Source organism: Sinocyclocheilus grahami, unplaced genomic scaffold (assembly GCF_001515645.1).
Source record: "Sinocyclocheilus grahami isolate Dianchi unplaced genomic scaffold, SAMN03320097.WGS_v1.1 scaffold898.1, whole genome shotgun sequence".
In the NCBI taxonomy this organism is placed as follows: domain Eukaryota; kingdom Metazoa; phylum Chordata; class Actinopteri; order Cypriniformes; family Cyprinidae; genus Sinocyclocheilus; species Sinocyclocheilus grahami.
Window position 1 is genome coordinate 100,472 of NW_015506077.1, and position 20,752 is coordinate 121,223.

The following is a 20,752-nucleotide window of genomic DNA, read 5'->3' on the forward strand; positions in this document are numbered from 1 at the left end:
CAGGATGAAAAGACAAACATTTCAGGTGAAGGATAATCCACTTCTTACCTCCGAGACTGTGTTATGATCTATATGACCCTATTATTTTTATTGTGAGTATTCGGCTTATCGTTATTACTGAGCTCTGTTGTTGTGCTATGATATTGTAATATTTACCATTATATAATCAGAGGAATATAGAAAAGTTTATGAAAGTGTCACTGCACAATACAGTAGCAAAATATATAAATATGTATAGTATTTTTACGTTGCATTAATCGGTGTCTAGCATACCTTCCTAAGGAAAGGACGGACCGGAAGGCATTGCAATTACTAAATGATATTTAGAAAGACTTAAAGAAGTTCCAGATCTATACTTGTGCTCTTATTATTTCAGTTATTTTGCCTTTAATGTAAATAAATATGTGCAAACAATATACTTGCTCTTGTGAGTTTATTTGGATGTTAATTACATTGTGCGAGCTGTCTCTTTAATACCGCGTGGTTTATATCAGAGCATGTGAAGCGAAGCGCTCTTAAGGAAATATTACCGCTCCGCTCCCACTCCGCTCCGCTCACATGCTCTGGTTTATATACATGTTGCTGCTAATTGAGCTGACATTTTTGACACACCCACCAAACAAGAGCAAGCGCATCTCAAACCCCGTTGCACACAGTTTCCAGGAAACATGTCGTTCAAACCAGAAACCGTAGCAAAACAGTGCACACCGGTTTGAGCTTGAACTTGCCCCAGCACAGCTGTTTTAATTCTAAGAAATGTTAATAAGAAATGTTTCTTGAGCAGCATATTACACTGATTTCTGAAGGATCTTGTGACACTAATGATGCTGAAAATTCAGCTTTGATCACAGGAATAAAATCACATTTTAAAATATATCACAATAGAAATGGTTCTTTGAAATTGTAATAATATTTCACAATATTACTATTTTTACTGTATTTTTTTTTCGTTATTACTGAGCTCTGTTGTTGTGCTATGATATTGTAATATTTACCATTATATAATCAGAGGAATATAGAAAAGTTTATGAAAGTGTCACTGCACAATACAGTAGCAAAATATATAAATATGTATAGTATTTTTACGTTGCATTAATCAGTGTCTAGCATACCTTCCTAAGGAAAGGACGGACCGGAAGGCATTGCAATTACTAAATGATATTTAGAAAGACTTAAAGAAGTTCCAGATCTATACTTGTGCTCTTATTATTTCAGTTATTTTGCCTTTAATGTAAATAAATATGTGCAAACAATATACTTGCTCTTGTGAGTTTATTTGGATGTTAATTACATTGTGCGAGCTGTCTCTTTAATACCGCGTGGTTTATATCAGAGCATGTGAAGCGAAGCGCTCTTAAGGAAATATTACCGCTCCGCTCCCACTCCGCTCCGCTCACATGCTCTGGTTTATATACATGTTGCTGACATTGTATAAACCAGTCAGAGACAGAGCTGACATTTTTGACACATTGAGCTGACATTTTTGACACACCCACCAAACAAGAGCAAGCGCATCTCAAACCCCGTTGCACACAGTTTCCAGGAAACATGTCGTTCAAACCAGAAACCGTAGCAAAACAGTGCACACCGGTTTGAGCTTGAACTTGCCCCAGCACAGCTGTTTTAATTCTAAGAAATGTTAATAAGAAATGTTTCTTGAGCAGCATATTACACTGATTTCTCTAATTGAGCTGACATTTTTGACACACCCACCAAACAAGAGCAAGCGCATCTCAAACCCCGTTGCACACAGTTTCCAGGAAACATGTCGTTCAAACCAGAAACCGTAGCAAAACAGTGCACACCGGTTTGAGCTTGAACTTGCCCCAGCACAGCTGTTTTAATTCTAAGAAATGTTAATAAGAAATGTTTCTTGAGCAGCATATTACACTGATTTCTGAAGGATCTTGTGACACTAATGATGCTGAAAATTCAGCTTTGATCACAGGAATAAAATCACATTTTAAAATATATCACAATAGAAATGGTTCTTTGAAATTGTAATAATATTTCACAATATTACTATTTTTACTGTATTTTTTTTTTATCAAATAATTGCAGCCAAAAACCTTAAAAATCATACCTACCCTACACTTTTAAACGGTCTACTGTACATTCCAAAAACATTATAAACATCAGGTTTATACAGTACCTAAATGCATTTAGTTTTGTTTATCTTGAGCATGTTTCAAAGGTCCTCAGTCAGTTTGGAGTCTCATGTCATTTTCACATTCTTTGGACTCCTTCATTGTGCAGACTTCATTCTGTGTGAAACTATTTATTACAGCGGTGTAAAACTCAGTTCCTGGAGGGCCACAGCCCTGCAGAGTTCAGCGTCAACCCTAATTAAACAAAACCTGATCCAGCTAATCAAGTCCTTCAGGATTATTTGAAAACGACAGGTATGCGTGTTGAAACCGGGTTGGATCTAAACTCTGTATACCGTCCTGCAGACTCCAGTTCCAGTTCCTGAACATCTTTATTAGCAGGTTCAGCTGAAATCTGCAGGACGGTAGCTCTCCAGAAGCAGGTTTGGAGACCCCCTGTGCTACACAAAGAACTGAGGGTTTTCCTTAATGCCTGAACTGGACGAGATGGGAACACGTATAGATGACCTGGAGAAGAACGTCGCTGATCTCATGACACAAGCAGGAGCTGAGGAGCATTATAAATCAAAGCAAGTGCCATGGATTTATTTTAGTCAATCTCCCAATTTAAACAATAGATAATAATATCATTTAATATTTCTGTTTTTCTGTACAGTGGCTTTGAAGAGAGACCAAGCTGGCCAAAGCACTGAGCAAAAATGTTGGAGAAGCTGGGATCAACAGAATATATATATATTTTTATATGCATGAATTATTCACCGGTGCCTTATTTTCTGTATGATTTAGGTTTGTATATATGATGTGGATCTTGTACCTTAAGCAATAAATGAACTTGTTTAGCGTCTTGTGTTAAATCTTTTCCAGGATATGATATAATGGATTTATTTTAGTCAGTCTCCCAATTTAAACAATAGATAATAATATAATTTAATATTTCTGTTTTTCTGTACAGTGGCTTTGAAGAGAGACCAAGCTGGCCAAAGCACTGAGCAAAAATGTTGGAGAAGCTGGGATCAACAGAATATATATATATATTTTTATATGCATGAATTATTCACCGGTGCCTTATTTTCTGTATGATTTAGGTTTGTATATATGATGTGGATCTTGTACCTTAAGCAATAAATGAACTTGTTTAGCGTCTTGTGTTAAATCTTTTCCAGGATATGATATAAACAAAAATGGAAACATGTAACAAGTTAATATAAAGTACCTCTTGCCGACAACTTCAATGATCTTTGAAAACCGTCATAAAGCTATAAGCCAAAAGGACTTAACTGGTCCATTTTTAATGTGAAATACTTGCAAAGGACTTAGCAATGCATAACTGAACTTAAGGGAATTCTTATTAACTTTTGCTTTCATTTTGCATGATTTTGTAATATTTTGCACTAAGCACTCATATAGTATCCTATGTTTATTACTTAAAAAGGGGTTTGTTCAAAATTAACCATTATGCGAGACTACGCTATGGTGCAACATGAACTGATGTTGGCAGGCATTAAATGTACATAATTTTTATTTAATATGAATATATTATCAAACAGGTAGTAATTGCAATGTAATCTGGATTACACAATTAAGATTCCAAATCTTAATTTTATGGATTACATGATTTCGTATTATTCACGCAGTGGCAGTAAATTATTCCGTTTTTCTTTTTCTTTTAATTTTTCCTTTCTAAATGAACCTACCTGCTAGTAATCATGTACAATGTCGGTCAACATTTGACCACATCGGTCAATTGTTTTTCACGTTTAAAATATTTACAATTTGACATTTTTATATTACTTGTCATTGAATTTTGACATTTTCATCAACACCCTACTGTTTTTTCACAAACCCCAATTTGTAAAACCCTGCTCTCTCTCTCTCTCTCTCTCTCTCTCTCTTTACAGAATATGGTACACAAGAATCCCATTTAGCTTTATTTGATAAATGAGTTAGGTCAAAAAGTAATCAAAAACTACATAACTAAATATGTGCAATCCAGATTATGTTACTAACTAACTACAATTGTCATGCAATAAGTAATGGAACGGATTTGTAACTGTTAACAAGGTGTTATTCTGCTATATCCTTTAGCCAGCAGGTGGAAGCATTGATTCTCTCTTGGCTGAGATGCAACTATTTGAAAATCTGGAATCTGAGGGTGCAAAAAAATCTAAATATTGAGAAAATAGCCTTTAAAGTTGTCCAAATGAAGTTTTTTGCTATGCATATTACTAATATTTTTATATATATATATTTACGGTAGGAAATTTACAAAATATCTTCATGGAACATGATCTTTCCTTAACATCCTAATGATTTTTGGCATAAAAGAAAAATCGATAATTATCGATACAAAGTAGGCTATTGTTGGCTATTGCTACAAATATTCCAGTGCTACTTATGACTGGTTTTGTGCTCCAGGGTCACATATTATTAGATATAAAAGAAAAAGAGACAGTAATGTAGTAAAATATGAATGTAGCCTAATATTCAAGTAGCCTATTTACTTGAATATTAGGTTCAAGTAAATAGACCAGTGTGGTTTACATGAGATATCGCGAGATTTGTGCGGACGCGATTCACCAAAGATACGCCACCGCCGCAGCCGCAGCGGTTGTCAAGGGAGACTACGCAAGAAATGTGACGTACGCCTGTGGGCCGGACCGTGAGCTGGAGAAAGGCAATGTCGATCGGCGAGAGATCGGTTACAGAGGCGGCCGGGAGCGTCAACAGAATGGGTGAGTGTTTAGTCTCTCTGTCGCTTTATTAAACTCGCGGCTTGTCAAACTCTTCTGTAAGCAGCTTTATAGCTTCGTTTGTGCGGTGTGTTTTGAGTACGCGTGCGTTGTTGCGCGCGGCAGATGCGTTTCCTGAGCGGGTTAATAGACGAATAGATCTGCTCGAGCTCCTGTTTCAGTCTAGTCTGCACTCTCTATGCCATTATCATACCGATTACTGTCTCTTTTCTAGTCTAAGTAGTTTATTTTAATGGTTACGCTCACAAAAGTGTACTGTGGGTGGCACAACGAATGTATCCGATAGTAACGCCATAGTACTCAGTCATTGTGCTGTGGTATTTTCATCGGACTGAGTACCATAATAAACAAAATATGGCATTACCACAGTATTTTGTCCGTGAAAACACCGGTAGGACGGGCTTAAGCAGTGAACGCAGTGCTGTGGCCAGACAGAGAAACTCCTCCTTGTGTCTGTCTCTCTCAGCTCTGGAGAAATATTCAAGTGTGTGTGTGTGTGTGTTGCAGTAGGTTTCGCTCCAGCACTAATTGAACACACACGATATAGTATATATTTGTACTCATGAACCATCTAATCAAGCTGTTTTAGAGTACTGGAAACTTTCAGGCAGGTGTGTTGGAGCTAAACACCTGAAAGGGGCCCCTACAGAAGCAGGATTGGACTCCCCTGCTGCAGAGAATCTATTATATACCATTAATAGGTAGATGGATCTAATGCCATTAGGTTAATAGATAGATGGATAGATCTAGTATATAGCACATAGATGGGGTGGATAGGTTAATGGATTGGGCACGTGGAGATAGATAGGTGGTAGATGAATGGGTGGATAGATGCGTTGGCTAGATCTGTAAACAGATTGATTTGTTTGTACCCAAATAATCCATCTTGTACACGTTTTACAAGAAATGCACAGATACAAAAACATTCGTTTTTCCTTTTTAAACGTAAATTGCATGACCAGTTTTTTTCCATCTCCAAATGTGATGATAATTGAAGTCTGCGTACTCAACTTTTTGAGACGTATATTGGCTCATGTTTGTCGGCGGGTTTAGGATGTTCTGCCCAAGCTGTCAGACTGATATCATCAAACAGAGACGAAGCACATTTTCCGAATTTGACTGAAGAACACTTTATTTTATTTTATTTGATTTCCCCCACTGGATTACTTGCATGGATTATTTGTTCATCAAATGTCTAGTAATGTGTGCTAACAAAGTACAAAGAGTCAGTTTTGATTCATGCAGACTTCATCTTAAAGTTCATATTTAAGATGTTGCATGTAGATTAGCTGATTTTACCTTTACGTTTAAGCAGCATAACATCTCATATGAAGCCTACAAAAGATATTTGTCCTATAGCAACACACAGCATGATCATCTGTGAGTGAGATCTCTGGTGTGGCTGAAGAGCCTTGTTTGGTGGGAAGAATTGCTCCTTTATATATTCCCGTGATGTTTGGATCACATGGCTATTGCTTGAATCGGTCCTGTCCATTCACATTTGACTGTTTTTTTCATGGTTAGTCCTGAGGCTTCATAAAACAAAAATACAATTTGTTGAATTTGATCCTGAATTCCGTGGATTTCATCCTTCACCAAAAGGGAAGAAATCAGGATTTTAAGGCAGGGTCTTACATGAAAACAGCTGGGATTCGCCTCTTTTGTGGACGTGAATCTATTTTGGTCCTGGATGCAGATGTGATATTGCGCTTTCCCACTGCACGGTATTGTTCGGTACGGTTCCCTTTTGGGGGGTTTTCCACTGGGTACAGTACCTGGTACTTTTTTCAGTACCACCTCGGTTGGGGTTCCAAGTGAACCGTACCGTTACCAAAACGTGACGTGTAAACTCTGCTGATCACTGATTGGCCGGAGAGAATCGTCATTACCTGCATCACTGAACTTGCGACTCAAACACAACAGAACCACTAGATTTAAATCAGCACAGCCAGCGAAGGATCGAACGCAACTGTTTTGAACGAGCCCACCTTTTTTTAACAACCAAAAAATGGCTGTTTTGTGGTCTGTTGAGGAAGTACAGACGTTCCTCTCGTTGATAGCAGAGGAGCGGATCCAGCGAGAGCTTGATGGGGCGACGCGGAATGAAAAAGTTTTTCAGGAGTCGCGGCAGTAGAGGCGGCGCAACTATAATAACATGTGAATAATCCCACCCACACTCTTAAAAATAAAGGTGCTTCACGATGCCATAGAAGAACCTTTTTGTCTAAATGGTTCCATAAAGAACCTTCAACATCTGAAGAACCTTTCTGTTTCACAAAAGGTTCTTTGTGGCAAAAGAAGGTTCTTCAGATTATAAAAAGGTAAGAAAGAGATGGTTCTTTAAAGAACCTTTGACTGAATGGTTCTTTGTGGAACCAAAAATGGTTCTTCTATGGCATCTTGAAGCACTTTTATTTTTAAGAGTGCACTCTAATGCGGTACTAAACTGCAGTGGAAACGCAAACCGAGCTGAGCCGTACTGAGCCGTGCCGAGTCGTAACACGCAGTGGAAAAGCGCCAATAGTGACTTTCCAGCCCTTGAGTTGGATGTTAAAGGGGTCATATGATGCGATTTCAAGTTTTCCTTTCTCTTTGGAGTGTTACAAGCTCTTGGTGCATAAAGAAGATCTGTAAAGTTGCAAAGACTAAAGTTTCAAATCCAAAGAGATATTCTTTATAAAAGTTAAGAGTCAACCACACCCCCCTAAAACGTCTCGTTCTAACACGCCCCCACATGTCTACATCACGATGTGGGAAGATTTGCATAACGCCACCCAAATGTTCGCGCAAAGAAAGAAGGCTTAACTTTTATTCTCGCTGTAGTATTGTTGTTACCGCCGCGGCCATGTCATGAAGACGCTGTGTGTTTCGTTGTGAAAGCAAAACTACTTTGTTTGGTCTTCCAAAAGAGGACGATATCCACTTCGTCATGCCTGGAGCTGATCTGTGCTGATCGCTGAGGAAATACTTCAACTCAAGCCCGCCGCCTCTGCTCACTCTAGGCCCCGGCCATTCCTCACTCAAGCCGGCCTCCGCATACTCTAGGTCGCGGTGTGTGACGCTTTTTCGTTGTGAAAGCGAAACTTTGTTTGCCCTTCCAAAAGAGAACACAACTAGAAATCAGTGGTTAAGTTGTATTTACAACACTGTTCCAGAACAGTTCAACCCAAATATTCAGATGTGTGCAGCACATTTTATGGAGGACTGTTTCCTGATCCTGGGAGAGTAGACTACAATGCCGGCTGTTCTGACTCACAGACTGTAAGTATGTTTTTTATATTTAAAGAATTTGCCACTGACGATTCAAACGCAAGTTTTTTGTGGGCAGTGTAGAGTAGCACTTGTTGTTTGTAATTTCTCCGATCACAAATGCAGACATGGTTTTATGTTACGCTCCGGCCGGACAGGGCATCACAGTATGGTAGGGGCGTAACAATTTTTGTCACACGCTTGAGGTATTCGGCCAATCACAATGCACTGGATAGCTGGCCAATCAGAGCACACCTCTCTTTTCAGACCGATGAGCTTTGTAAAAATTGATGCGTTTCAGAAAGGCGGGGCATAGAGAAAAAACAATAATGTACAGTATGTGGAAAATAATGTGTCATGGTTTTATGTTACGCTCCGGCCGGACAGGGCATCACAGTATGGTAGGGGCGTAACAATTTTTGTCACACGCTTGAGGTATTCGGCCAATCACAATGCACTGGATAGCTGGCCAATCAGAGCACACCTCTCTTTTCAGACCGATGAGCTTTGTAAAAATTGATGCGTTTCAGAAAGGCGGGGCATAGAGAAAAAACAATAATGTACAGTATGTGGAAAATGTTTTTTGAACCATAAACCGCATAAACACATTTCATTATACCAAATAAACAAAATAATGTTCTTTTTAGCAGCATCATATGACCCCTTTAAGTGAATAGTTTACAGCTGAAATCTTGAGAGAGAATGTGTGTCTGAACTGTGGGTGGTCAGAATAGCCTTTTTATGGGGCGTATTGTCTGACTGCTTTCATTGAGTGTGTGATGAGAAAACCAGACGGCATGAGTCGACAAGATCCTAGTACCACCATATGATTTCAATGATACGGAAAATGAAGATAGAATCGCAAAATCCAGTCATAAAATGGAATTTACTAATATCACACAATTTGGAGAGTTTTGGATGAATAAATCTCTGAGAGTCACTTCACCAGCATTTCACCATTTCGTTTGAGAAAACTATCGTCACAGAAACTCTCAAAAGGTGTTCACTTAAACCTGTCAAAATAAACGTTTGATTTACTTGAAGAAATTATGACAGAAATATATCACTATTGTGCTCTAGTATGCATTCCTCAAAATAGTAGACAAAATAATAAAAATAAAATTGATCTACACTTTTTTTTTTTTTAAGAAATGTCATAATTTTTGTCCGTGTTTAATTTAAACAGTAAACTTCTGTTTTGCAGCACTTTACCAAAAAGGAATAGCCTAGTTTAATTTTCATTTAATGTTGTTTTAAAAGATTAATTGTTACAGTTGTAAAAATTCTGTTGATTAGATATGATTTTTGATTATTAAAATGTAATTAAATCATTAAATTGGAACACAGAACATTTTAAATGGAAAGCACATCATTTTTGAAAGAAAATAAATAAATAAAAAGGCTCTTCCCTTCCTCACGTGTCCTCTGATAATAATAGCTTTCTAGGATTAAACATTATTTGGATAATTGGTAAAAAAAAAAATCTCTTAATAGCCCTACTGTGTGTTAGACCTACCCGAAAAACTAAAAAGCTATTTATTTAATTTGTTGGCCTATCGTTATTTTTTATTTGTGCTATCATTACTCATTTCTTTTTGTTCTTATTGTATTATTAACATTTTTTTATTCAATTCAGAGTTTTAAATCAAGCTATCTCGTGCTACTGCAACAAAATTACCCCGCTGTAAAATCAAAAATACAGTGAGTGAGCAAAACTTTGTTTAATTACCATTAAAACTAGCTATCTCACAATGTTTACATATGAATAAAAGCCTACATTAAAATTTGTCATATAAATTGGTCTTTTCATTAGAAATTAGCCTACCGATTGCCACCATTGATAGACACATTTTATTTATAATATTAAAAATATCTGTATGACAGTATATTCTGCATTTTTTCCTTGCTGTACCGAATATCTATACTTTTCAAAGTATCATATCGAAGTTAGAAATTCAAATATTGTGACAAAATTAATTTTGTAGGGTGCCACAAATTTGTTAAAATTTCCAAAGGGTGCAGCGACTAAAGAAAGGTTGGGAAACACTGGTTTAGGGTCATTATCCCTTTTGCATCTGAATCACTTTTTTATACATCTATATGAATTGTGCAGTTTGCAGTTAATTTTGGACCCTGTTGACACTTGCGAGTCAGTCATATCCTGTGAAGTACTAGTCGAAAATGTGTCTTATCAGAAATAGATATCGCTGTATCTCATTTACTCCTTGTCGTTGCTTTGCCTTTCTGTCTGTCTACCACATCTCTTCCGGCAGTTAAGCCACATACAAAAACATGTCATTGTTTCAGGACTGCAGTCACTGTCTCGCTCTCATCTTCCCTTTAGATCTCTGCAAGGTAATGGTTGTGGTGTCATCGAAAAAATCCCTTAAAGGGATAGATGACCCAAAAACGAAAGTTCTGTCATCATTTACTCGCTCTCATGACGTTTCAAACCTGTTACCTTTATCTGTTCTGTGGAATGAACAAGAAGGATATTGCAGAGTGTCCAAGCTGCTTGACACGCAATGAAACTTAATTAAACCTTTACATTCATGGCCATATACTGAGTGAAGGCATCCATCTATCCCATAATAACCCACATCAGTGACCCAGAATGTGACCTTGAGATGCAGTAATGTATATCACATGTGTGTTTTTGTTTTTGCTTGTGTGAATCCTTGTGGACTATTTCTGTCAATGCTTCACCACAGGGAAATGTAGGTTTTAGTTCAGTTTTTGCTGGGTTGTTGTGACCATCCAAATTTGCATCAGAGCATTTTACTGTAATGGTTCACTGAGATGTTCCCCTTCAAATATGCTGAGCGTCTTGGCTTTGACAGGCGTTTAACCTGGAAGAAGGAACATATACGCCCTCTCAGTTTCCCCCCGTGAGATCAGACTTCCTCTGCGTGTACTCGTGTGTTCACACCTCACACCAGCCCTCTAGAAGAACACCCAACGATAACATCAGTAGGAAGTGGTGCAGGATATTTGTAACAGACTTTCATGTGTAGTTTCAGGAAAGAGCATTGCTTATTCATTGTGTGGGTGGTTAAAATGGAGTAAGAGAGGACAAAATCTCCAAGACGAGCAACATAAATGCAGTAATAATTCATCTTAAAGGGATCATACACCTGAAAAGGAAACATTTGTTCGACTTGGCAGAAATCAGACTGGTAAAATCATAGGAGTAGTCAGTTGGAAGTTGAATTTTTGCTTTATTTCCAATGAAAACAATAATTTAAAGTGCATTTAAATGCACTTTATGTTAAATGGCATTGGTTCTCTTAAGATGTAAAATTGATTATAATGTTGTATTTTTGAATTGTGTGAACGTGATTATCACTGAATGACTACTTATTTTAGTATACATTTTGCAGAAATTGCAGAAAAGATGCATGAACAACTACATCTTGTACAAACTTGTCTTATGCATATTATATGTTCGGAAATAATACAAGGAAAATGCTTAAAAAAAAAAAAATAATTCTCAAAAGTCAAGGTAATTCAAATTCAGAATGACCAGGTATAACACCAGTAGACTATTTTGAACTATAAATGTTCTGTAAAAACAATGAACAGCAGCTTTCATCCTGTCACCATGATAAAAACATGAAATATCAGACATACAGTAGGCCTAGTGGTTCTTTACAGGTTTTTTTTATTCGATTGCGCTGCTTTTCCATTGTTTTTTTCTGTGTAAACATGGATGCCTTTGACTGTTGCGCTCACTTCTCATGCATGAAACGGCATTCTAAAAACGCTGCGCTCAAGTTAAAAGACGTTCAACTCGCATCTTCTTGCATTTTTTTCCTATTCCTCTGCCCGCGTCGCATCTTTTTCAACACAAAAGCATATTCCGCGTGAATGGCACTTCGCGATATGAGCGCGTCACACGTGAGCGATTAATCACGTGCACCGACATGCGGTTGTACAGCTCTTTTCTCTTTACTGTTATCATTGGCATATTGTCAAAGTGTTTAGTAATATTTTTATTCAAAATCGTGATTCCTCAATTTCTAAAAAAATAAAATCGTGGCAAAACATACAATTCAAATTAATCGGAAAAATTGCCCAGCCCTAGCTGAAATGTCCCATGGTCATTCAGTTTAACAGATATATATAAAAATGAAACGACATGCGTATTCTGACCTGCACTTATTAAAATATATAGAAGAAAATCTGATCATTCTAAATTTTTTAATATTTTAGCTAAATGATTAAAAACATCTTGCTGACAAATGGGTAAAACCTAGTGGTTTGAAGGACAGTGGCAAAGATTGGTAAAGCTTTAGAATGACAATTAACTAGTTTTTGGGGGCTGTAATAGTCTTTTAATGTCATGCAATGATTTTAGGTTTAAATATGCTTGACAAGATTTTTTGTTATATTGAGCTATTGTTACACTGAAAGACATTTTAGTTGGTGTCTTCTGTAAAAAAACATTCTAATGTATTGGGGGAAAAATACATTTAAAGCTCTAAACTTTTATTGTTTTGATGCTTAAACCCCCTTTTTAAGTCTTTGAACCATTTACTGATGTTGTGAAAATGTGATTGTCACTGAATAACTATAGCATAAATGTTGATCTGTTCTGACTTTAGAAGATTAGGCTATATAATGCTAAATAATATAATGCATGAGTCGTCCTGAGCTGATTTGATACTCTTTTACTGTACGTTGCAGTTGACTTTCTGAATCATCATCACAGGCGGCTTGTCTGTCAAGCTGCAGGTGTTCCTCCCGGACGTTTGCTTTTGTAGTGTTAGCAGAATAACATGAAGGTTTTGATATTCAAATGAGTTGGGGTTTTTATGTGCTGCAATCACAGATCCATGCATTTGATGATTTGCTGTTTCAGCAGAAAGAAAATGCTATTCAGGGAAGGCCTGGTTCATTCAGTGAGATGATTTTTCAATTAAGTCCGTTTTACTGGCAGCCTGAGCACTGTGAAAGTCTAGCGCTAAAGCCCCATTTCTGGCTTTTCTGTAATTCTGTATGTTTAGAGAAGTGGTTTGGTCGTGCAGCATTGGGAAAACACTACAGGCTTGGTATTAGGACTAAAATAAACTGATATTTACAGAATCTTTTTTCTTAAACTCAAGTAGTGTCCATACCTTATTGGTCATTTACACCTGTAGTAATGTGACTATTTGAATGTAGTTTGATTGATCACGTGTGATTGGTTCACCTCAGATGGATGTTAATAACACAGCTTTTGTCCTCATTGGTTGGATTGACAGACCAATGGTTTTGTTGAAGCTCTTAGTGAGTTGCAGACCTCTTAATGTACTTCAGCTGTTACCTATCGTTGTCTCATTCTGTCTCTTTGTGTTTTATTTTGTTTATGTGGATGCCTCTCTCCCTGCCTGGTGGAATCTGATCACCTCTTCATCTATTCATCCATCGATCTGTGGAACAACATGATCTGAATGCTCTCCAAAGTAGCAGTAAGTATGCATAGTCATTTCAAACGCCTGGACAAACTACAAATGGATATGTTGTTCAGCTCCTCAAAAGATCTCTAAAATCTGGAGCCTGTGCTGCTAATTAGCTCAAAATCTAGTATTAGATATTAGAATCTGTGTTTTACGGCTGTTACAAACACTCATATTTAGAGTCAATGGTTTGTTTAAATCCATAATTCTAAGTATCAAACTTTAGTGTCCCACACTGTGCATCCCACTTTATTCATGCTACAAACATGAATAATACCTCAGACCGTGTGGATTGTGTGGTAGCTAGCATGTTAAGTAGGCTAATTTGAAAAAAGCCCATGCATTATTATAGCCATGTTTCTATGCTGTTATTTGAGTGTCAAACCAAATGTTTCTGAAGATTCATGAAGGTGTTAACAGTAACCGTGTGCAGTCGTGACAGAGGGCCGCCTACGTGTTTCTCATTTGTAGTGTTTTGTCAGTCATGCCTGCTAAAGCCATTGACTGTGTTTGGTTTTGGTCTACAGCAACAGAAGAACCTTGAGGGGTACGTGGGATTCGCAAATCTCCCCAACCAAGTGTACAGAAAGTCTGTGAAGAGGGGCTTCGAGTTCACTCTCATGGTCGTCGGTGAGTATCTTCTGTCCTGTTTATCCCACTGCTGGCCATTGAATTCCTCTTTTTACCGTAAATGAAAGCTCATGTGTCACTTGAGGGCACTGATAACTAAAGCCTGCAATGGCTTTTTGCAATATCTAATAGACCTTTATTTTCAAAGTTTTGAACTTTTTATAGACCATTAAAAGAAATAGTTCACCCAAAAAAGAAACTAGTCATAATTTTACTCAACTAAAACCAGTATGACTTCTTCCGTGGATCACACAATAAAATGTAATAGCTGAACAGTCCTCATTCCCTTTCATTGCATAGAAAAGAGCAGCATGAACAATCTGCTAAATTTCTTCTTTCATGTTTCACAAAAGCAGGAAAGTATGGAAGCCTGTTTCTGGTAATTGTGACTTTTTATCTCACAATTCTGACTTTTTTTTTCTCTCGCAATTGTGAGTTTACTCACAATTCTGCCTATTTGCCTATTTTTATTCTGACTTTATAGCTCATAATTGTGAGTTTATATTGCGCAATTCTTAGAGAAAAGTCAGAATTTTGCAATTGCGAGAAAAAAACTCAAAATTGTGATATGGAAAGTCGCAATTACTTTTTTCAGTTGTTTTATTCAGTGGCAGAAACAGGCTTCCATAGCACAGTCATATGGGCTGGAATGGCTTCAAGCCAAATAACTGATGCCTGAATTGTCATTTTTGAGTAAACTGTCCATTTAAAAACAGATTTCTTTTTGAGGTTTGTGACTTAAAGAAAAAAGCTTGAGTGAAACATTAATGAAAACGGGGTCAGAAATAGAGGGCTGTTGACCCAGCATGCAGCGCTATGTGGATTATATGCGCTCATGTGTCTAGCGGTATACGGTTTCACACGGGCCGCTTCATGCCAGGCGCTGGCAGCTGTGCGCTGGAATGCATCAGTGATGGATTTCACATGGCAGAACAGAATGAGAGAGCAGGGCTTGAAGAAATGAACATTCAAAACAAATGTTCTTCCCATTCTCCCATGGACCTGGGGTTTTTTCCCTCCTTTGGAATGTGTGTGTGTAAGCGTGGCCTAGTGGTTTGGAAGTTTCCTGTAATCCCATTCATTTAGCTTGGCCTGAGGACTCGTATCTACCTCTACCGTCAGCTCTTCAGACTTCAAGCACAACACGGCCTGAAACTGGCCCTGACGCCCACCTGGGGTCACCTCACATCCTGCTCACAATCCAGAACTGAGTCTGCGTTTCTGACTGGTCAGTATTTCAGAATTCCGTCTCCATGGGATTTTGGGAGGAGTGTTGGAGCAGCTACGCTCTGGAGTTCCCCCTCTGCTGCACGCTGGGCATGAAATGAGCTTTTAGATGGCAATTTGGTGCACAGCGTGTAATTAGAATGGCATAGTAATTGAAGAAGTGCAGTGCTGTTAAACACTTCCAGCTCTCTCTCTCTCTCTCTTTGAATGATAAAGACGCAGATGTTGTTGTTTAAGACCGTTCGTCTGTTCTCGGTGGGATGCACACTAGGGTTGTCCATGGTTTCAGACTTGTCTGTTGACTGACAGTAGGATAGAGTCATGAGGCTGGTTAAAGTCAATATTTACCAGTGATTAACCAGCTGCTTGTAAGGATTGACCTTGATCTTGGCTGATGTAGAGGCATTTAAGTCTGTTCTTCTTTCTTCTCCCTTTTTTAGATTAGTTTATTATCAGTGTTAAGGATTAGTGGCTTTGTTAAGCTTTACTTGCTGATTGCTTTTAAGTTTTTACAGTGGTTGTACAGCAACAGTGTACGTATAATCCTTAAATAGTTTGGATATCATTACACGTTTAGCCTAGGTGTGCTAGCTGTTTCTGGATTTTAATTTTTTTAACTTAAAGCTTACATTTTAAGAAAGTATACAAAAATTAAGATAAGTTTTAAAACACCTAGTGTCCTTTATTGCACTCCATCAGTAAACCGACTGCAATATTGGACGTTTATTTGCGTACTGAATTACAATTGTCCTTTCTTACATCTGTTTGCATAACGAACTATTGGTCTTCTGAATTGCATACTGAATAATGATTGGTCTTTTGTCCTACATTTGTTTGCTTACTGAATTATATTTGGTTTGGATGTAATCAGCAGCACCAATAATTTTATTTCGGTTTTATTTACCATTTGAATGTGATATGATAAAAAGGCTGGGTACTAGGGATGCACGATATTAATATTTTTGCCGATATCCGATATGCTGATATTTTTCAAATCATTTTGACCGATAACCGATGCCGATACCGATTTCCCTTTGTTTTGAAACACCACCAAGTCTCTCCTGTGTGGAAATTATAAACAAATTGTTTTTAATTTTGGATATTTTTGAGCAAAAACTTATTTTTTTAGAACTAATAAGCATTATAAAAGATCTTTTTTTAATGAGAGTGCATTGTATACAAGTTTTCATAATCCATTTGAAAAAAAAATATTAAAGAATAAATCTGTATATATTACATTATTTAGTTTACAAGTGTTTGTGATTTTTATTCATATAAACTATAGCTTCTGGCCTTTAAATCAAAACAAACTTGTGATTTTATGACATTGATACTGCTTTATTTATTCAGAAACACAAGCATCTTAATATCTTAATGATATTTTGGTAAAACTTTTTACAGCGTCTTTGTTACACGTTACATGTAGTTACTGTAGTAATAACAGAAATTATGCATAATTACATACAAATAACCTTAAACCAAACCCTATTGCTAATTACTGTTACTCCGTACTTAAATGTATAATTACACTGTTAGAAGGTTATATTGAAATAAAATAAAGTGTGAAAGTCTAGGAAATTAAAACTTTCACGCTCAAAATATGCCATAAAACCATGTGACTCCAGTGGTTTAATCCAGATTTTATGGAGCCATGTAATGTGTCCGGAAAAAAAATCTTCACTTCTGCATACTGTAGCTCTCTGAATTTTAATTTTGGGTGAACCTTTAAATTGTTCATTCTGACAGCACATAGCAGGTCTTCTTTCTTGCGTTCTGCCTTTATCCATGCCAGTGAAAGTTCTTTGGAAGTTCGTAGTAAACTCTGTCCCTCCCAGCGCAGTCCCGAGCTTTTCCTGCTTCCCAGCTCCCCCTCCCCTGTCATGCGATGGGGAGTTCCTCTGGAGTAAACCCTCCTGGTTTACACAGCTGTGGGATATTTCCTTTAAAGGAAGCGAGCCGGACCCTCGCCGGTCCGCCTGGTGGGCTTTGGGCTGAGCTGCTTCAGTGGACTCTCAGGACTCTCACCTCCCTCTGCTCCGGCTTTCCATAGCACTAAGTGCCTCTTGTTTAGATTTCCCTGATTGCAGAACTTACTGTAGTGTTTGAGGAGTGTGTTCCGTAATGGTTAATGTTGTGAAATACAGACGGTTAGATGGATGTGTGTTGTTTTTCATCTGCTCAGGGCAGGCCTGTAAGGGTTTGACACGGCACAAACTGAGTTTCGTAACGCACAGAGACAGGGCGGGTTACAGATACCGCAGTTTAGCATTTTTGGGCGGCTGACAGGAAAGCCCTGATCTGTCATCATTCTTTACGGAGAGTTCAGTGAAGGACTCTGTAATTAGCTCTAGTAAGCCTTCTGCTCATAGTCACCTTTCTGTTCATCTATCATTGTGTCTTGCGTGGAGTGATTTAGAGCATAACTACTTAAAGGAAAAGTTCACCCAAAAATCTGTGGTCAATTAATCAATTCAACATATGACAACCATTCCAACATATAACAACTACCATCTATTTGCATAAAAAGCAGAGCAACTGTATTCAACATTGATAATAATCAGAAATGTTTCTTGAGCAGCAAATCAGCATATTAAACTGATTTCTGAAGGATCATATGCTTAAAATTCAGCTTTGATCACAGGAATAAATGTCTTTTTTTTATATATATATATAATAGAAAATCATTATTGTAAATTATAGTAATATTTTGACATTTTATTATTTTTACTGTATTTTTAATCAAGTTTAAGTAACTGCATACTTTTGCAATCCAGATGAGTTTAGGTACTGTTCATGTCCGTAGCGCAAACTGTGCTGGACGAGTTGCATGCTAAAGTTGAACACTTAGAGTCAAGGGTTAAAGGTTAAGTATGAGCAGTGGTGAAATTGATGCTTGTCTTGGCAAACACCACTAATAAAGTTTATAATGTCTTGTGAACATCTTCTTTGTCTTGGTTCTCGGCACACCCTCTGGTTCTTCTCCTGGTTTGTACTTGATCATATACTCCGAGTTTCAGACTGTTTAGATTTCCCTCCATCTATCCAGCTAAATAGTTGTATTCTCTTGTGGTTTATGGAATTCCACAAATTTCTGATGCCGTCTGCATTTTCCCAGACTCGCAGGCAGGGAACGACCCCATATAAGTTCATGTCAGAGTTGATCTCATTATGCCACTCCTCCAGACTGGTTTCCTGTTTTTAGAGTTAAGTTGAAAAACTGCAGCATCTCAGGCTTTCCAAGTGCTGAATTTGGTAGATTTGTAATGCTGGGCCTTATAGGGGCCTATGATTTCAGCAAAAAGTGGACATATTAATTGAATCCAGTAAAATTGGTGTATAATTAACGCATGTAAACAACGTATGCTGTTCTGACGAATCGTTGAATAAAGTCGTTATTTTTGTTTTCTTTGCACATAAAAAGTATTCTCGTAGCTTTATAACATTACGGATGAACCACTGATGTCACATGGATTATTTTACCGATCTCTTTGCTACGTTTCTGAGCCTTGATAGTGTAAGGATCCTTGCTGTCTATGGGAGGGTCAGAGAGCTCTCGGAATGCATAAAAAATATCTTAATATTATTGTTATAAGTTGTGTTCTGAAGATGAACGAAGGTCTTAAGAGTTTGGAACGACATGAGGGTGAGTAATTAATGACAGAATTTTCATTATTGGGTGAACTATCCCTTTAATTTGACTTAATTTGGCTTAATGTAAAGTTGTTGTTTTTTACATTTTAAAAGATGATTCATTTGTTAAAGTTTTATGAATTGATTTGATTACCATTGTATAAATATTTGTATAAAATCCAGATGAATTTAAGCAGATTTTGGAGATGGAAAAAAGGCCCCATTACTGTTAAAATTTTATGAAATGCTTCAATAATTAAAGGGACAGTTCACCCAAAAATGAAAATTACCCGATGATTTACCAACCCTCAAGCCATCCTAGGTGTGACGTTCTTATTTCAGATGAATACAACCAGAGTTATTAAAAATTGTGCTGGCTCTTCCAAGCTTTATAATGGCAGTGAATGTTGGTCGAGATTTTGAAGCCCAAAAAAGTGCGTCCATCCATCATTAAAAAGTGCTCCACACAGCTCTGGGGGGTAAATAAAGGCCTTCTGAGGTGAATTGATGCATTTGTGTAAGAAAATATCCACATTTAAAACTTTATAAACCATAATCTCTAGTTTCCACTAACTGGTACGCGCATTCACAAGAGAGTGGTGTTCCATGACGTAAAACGTAGTCTAAGCTCCGGTGAGAATATGCTAGTCTCATGAGAACCAAGTTTTGTTTACAACAAAGGAAAACCATGGAAATCATCCCACATGTTTCTTTACAAATCTTAGTTTTGTACTTCTAATTTGTGACCGGTGTTTTGTTTTGCTCTCTTCTCTGCGCTTCTGCGTTCGTCACTTCTCGCCGGAGCTTACTCTACACCTACGTCTTACGTCATCCGCTGAACGCCACTCTCTCGTGAACAGACGCACAACAGTTAGTGGAAGCTAGAGATTACGGTTTATAGATACTTACACAATGCATCGATTCACTTCAGAAGCGGAGCCGTGTGGAGCACTTTTTATGATGGATGGATGCACTTTTTTGGGCTTTAAAATCTCAACACCCATTCACTGCCATTATAAAGCTTGGAAGAGCCAGGACACTTTTTTTATATAATTTCGATAATTTATATATATAATATATATATAATTTATTTGTATTCGTAAGAAAGCCATATATACCTAGGATGGCTTAAGGATGAGTAAATCATGAGAAAATTTTCGTTTTTGGGTGAACTGTCCCTTTAAAACTTACACTATTAAAACAGAATTACAAAAATATTAAAATGGGAAACACAAAGTTTCAAACAGAATCTGGGAAAAATAAAATGCATTTCATAGGACCATAGCCTTAGCAGGCGCCACAAGTTGACCAAAATGTTAAATGAACAGGCATGCAAATGGAGACCGTGGGAATGATGGCTGTTCAGATTCTGTGGAAATCTGCAGACTCAAATTCCACTCAGTCATTGTTCACCGTCCAACAGAAGTGATGAGTGAGTCACGTCCTGAAATCTCTGGCGTAACCTCTCGTTCTCTGTCCTGCAGGAGAATCAGGTTTGGGGAAGTCTACACTCATCAACTCCCTGTTCCTGACAGACTTGTATTCTCCAGAGTATCCCGGACCCTCTCACAGAATCAAGAAAACCGTTCAGGTAAGATCAGGCTGGATCTCTACTTCGATATCACTCTGATTCCCTCCACAAAAACACAGTAGGATTTTCCTTGGTTTTAGGATTATTGTCGAAAATAAGCTCTGTGACTAACAAAAGTTTGATTCTTAC

The 20,752-nt window shown here is 37.6% G+C and overlaps 2 protein-coding genes across 3 annotated transcripts in view; both read left to right on the forward strand.

Annotated features, from left to right (window-relative positions):
* The window catches only part of LOC107563934 (heat shock factor-binding protein 1-like protein 1), a 4,363-nt gene extending 1,462 nt beyond the window's left edge, over positions 1-2,901 (forward strand). Inside the window, exons 3-4 of the mRNA XM_016248920.1 lie at positions 2,587-2,677; positions 2,764-2,901. Of these exons, the coding sequence (XP_016104406.1) occupies positions 2,587-2,677; positions 2,764-2,800 (128 nt within the window). The 3' untranslated portion in view covers positions 2,801-2,901. The remainder of the gene's footprint in view (positions 1-2,586; positions 2,678-2,763) is intronic.
* Positions 2,902-4,739: 1,838 nt separating this feature from the next.
* LOC107563915 (septin-7-like) overlaps positions 4,740-20,752 on the forward strand; it is a 54,483-nt gene continuing 38,470 nt past the window's right edge. The window contains exons 1-4 of one of the 2 annotated variants that reach the window (XM_016248897.1): positions 4,740-4,840; positions 13,553-13,557; positions 14,073-14,175; positions 20,517-20,623. In XM_016248897.1, the coding sequence (XP_016104383.1) occupies positions 4,786-4,840; positions 13,553-13,557; positions 14,073-14,175; positions 20,517-20,623 (270 nt within the window). In that variant the 5' untranslated portion in view covers positions 4,740-4,785. Of the gene's footprint in view, positions 4,841-5,265; positions 5,268-13,552; positions 13,558-14,072; positions 14,176-20,516; positions 20,624-20,752 lie in introns of both variants that reach the window. The other variant, XM_016248898.1, reaches the window with a different exon arrangement.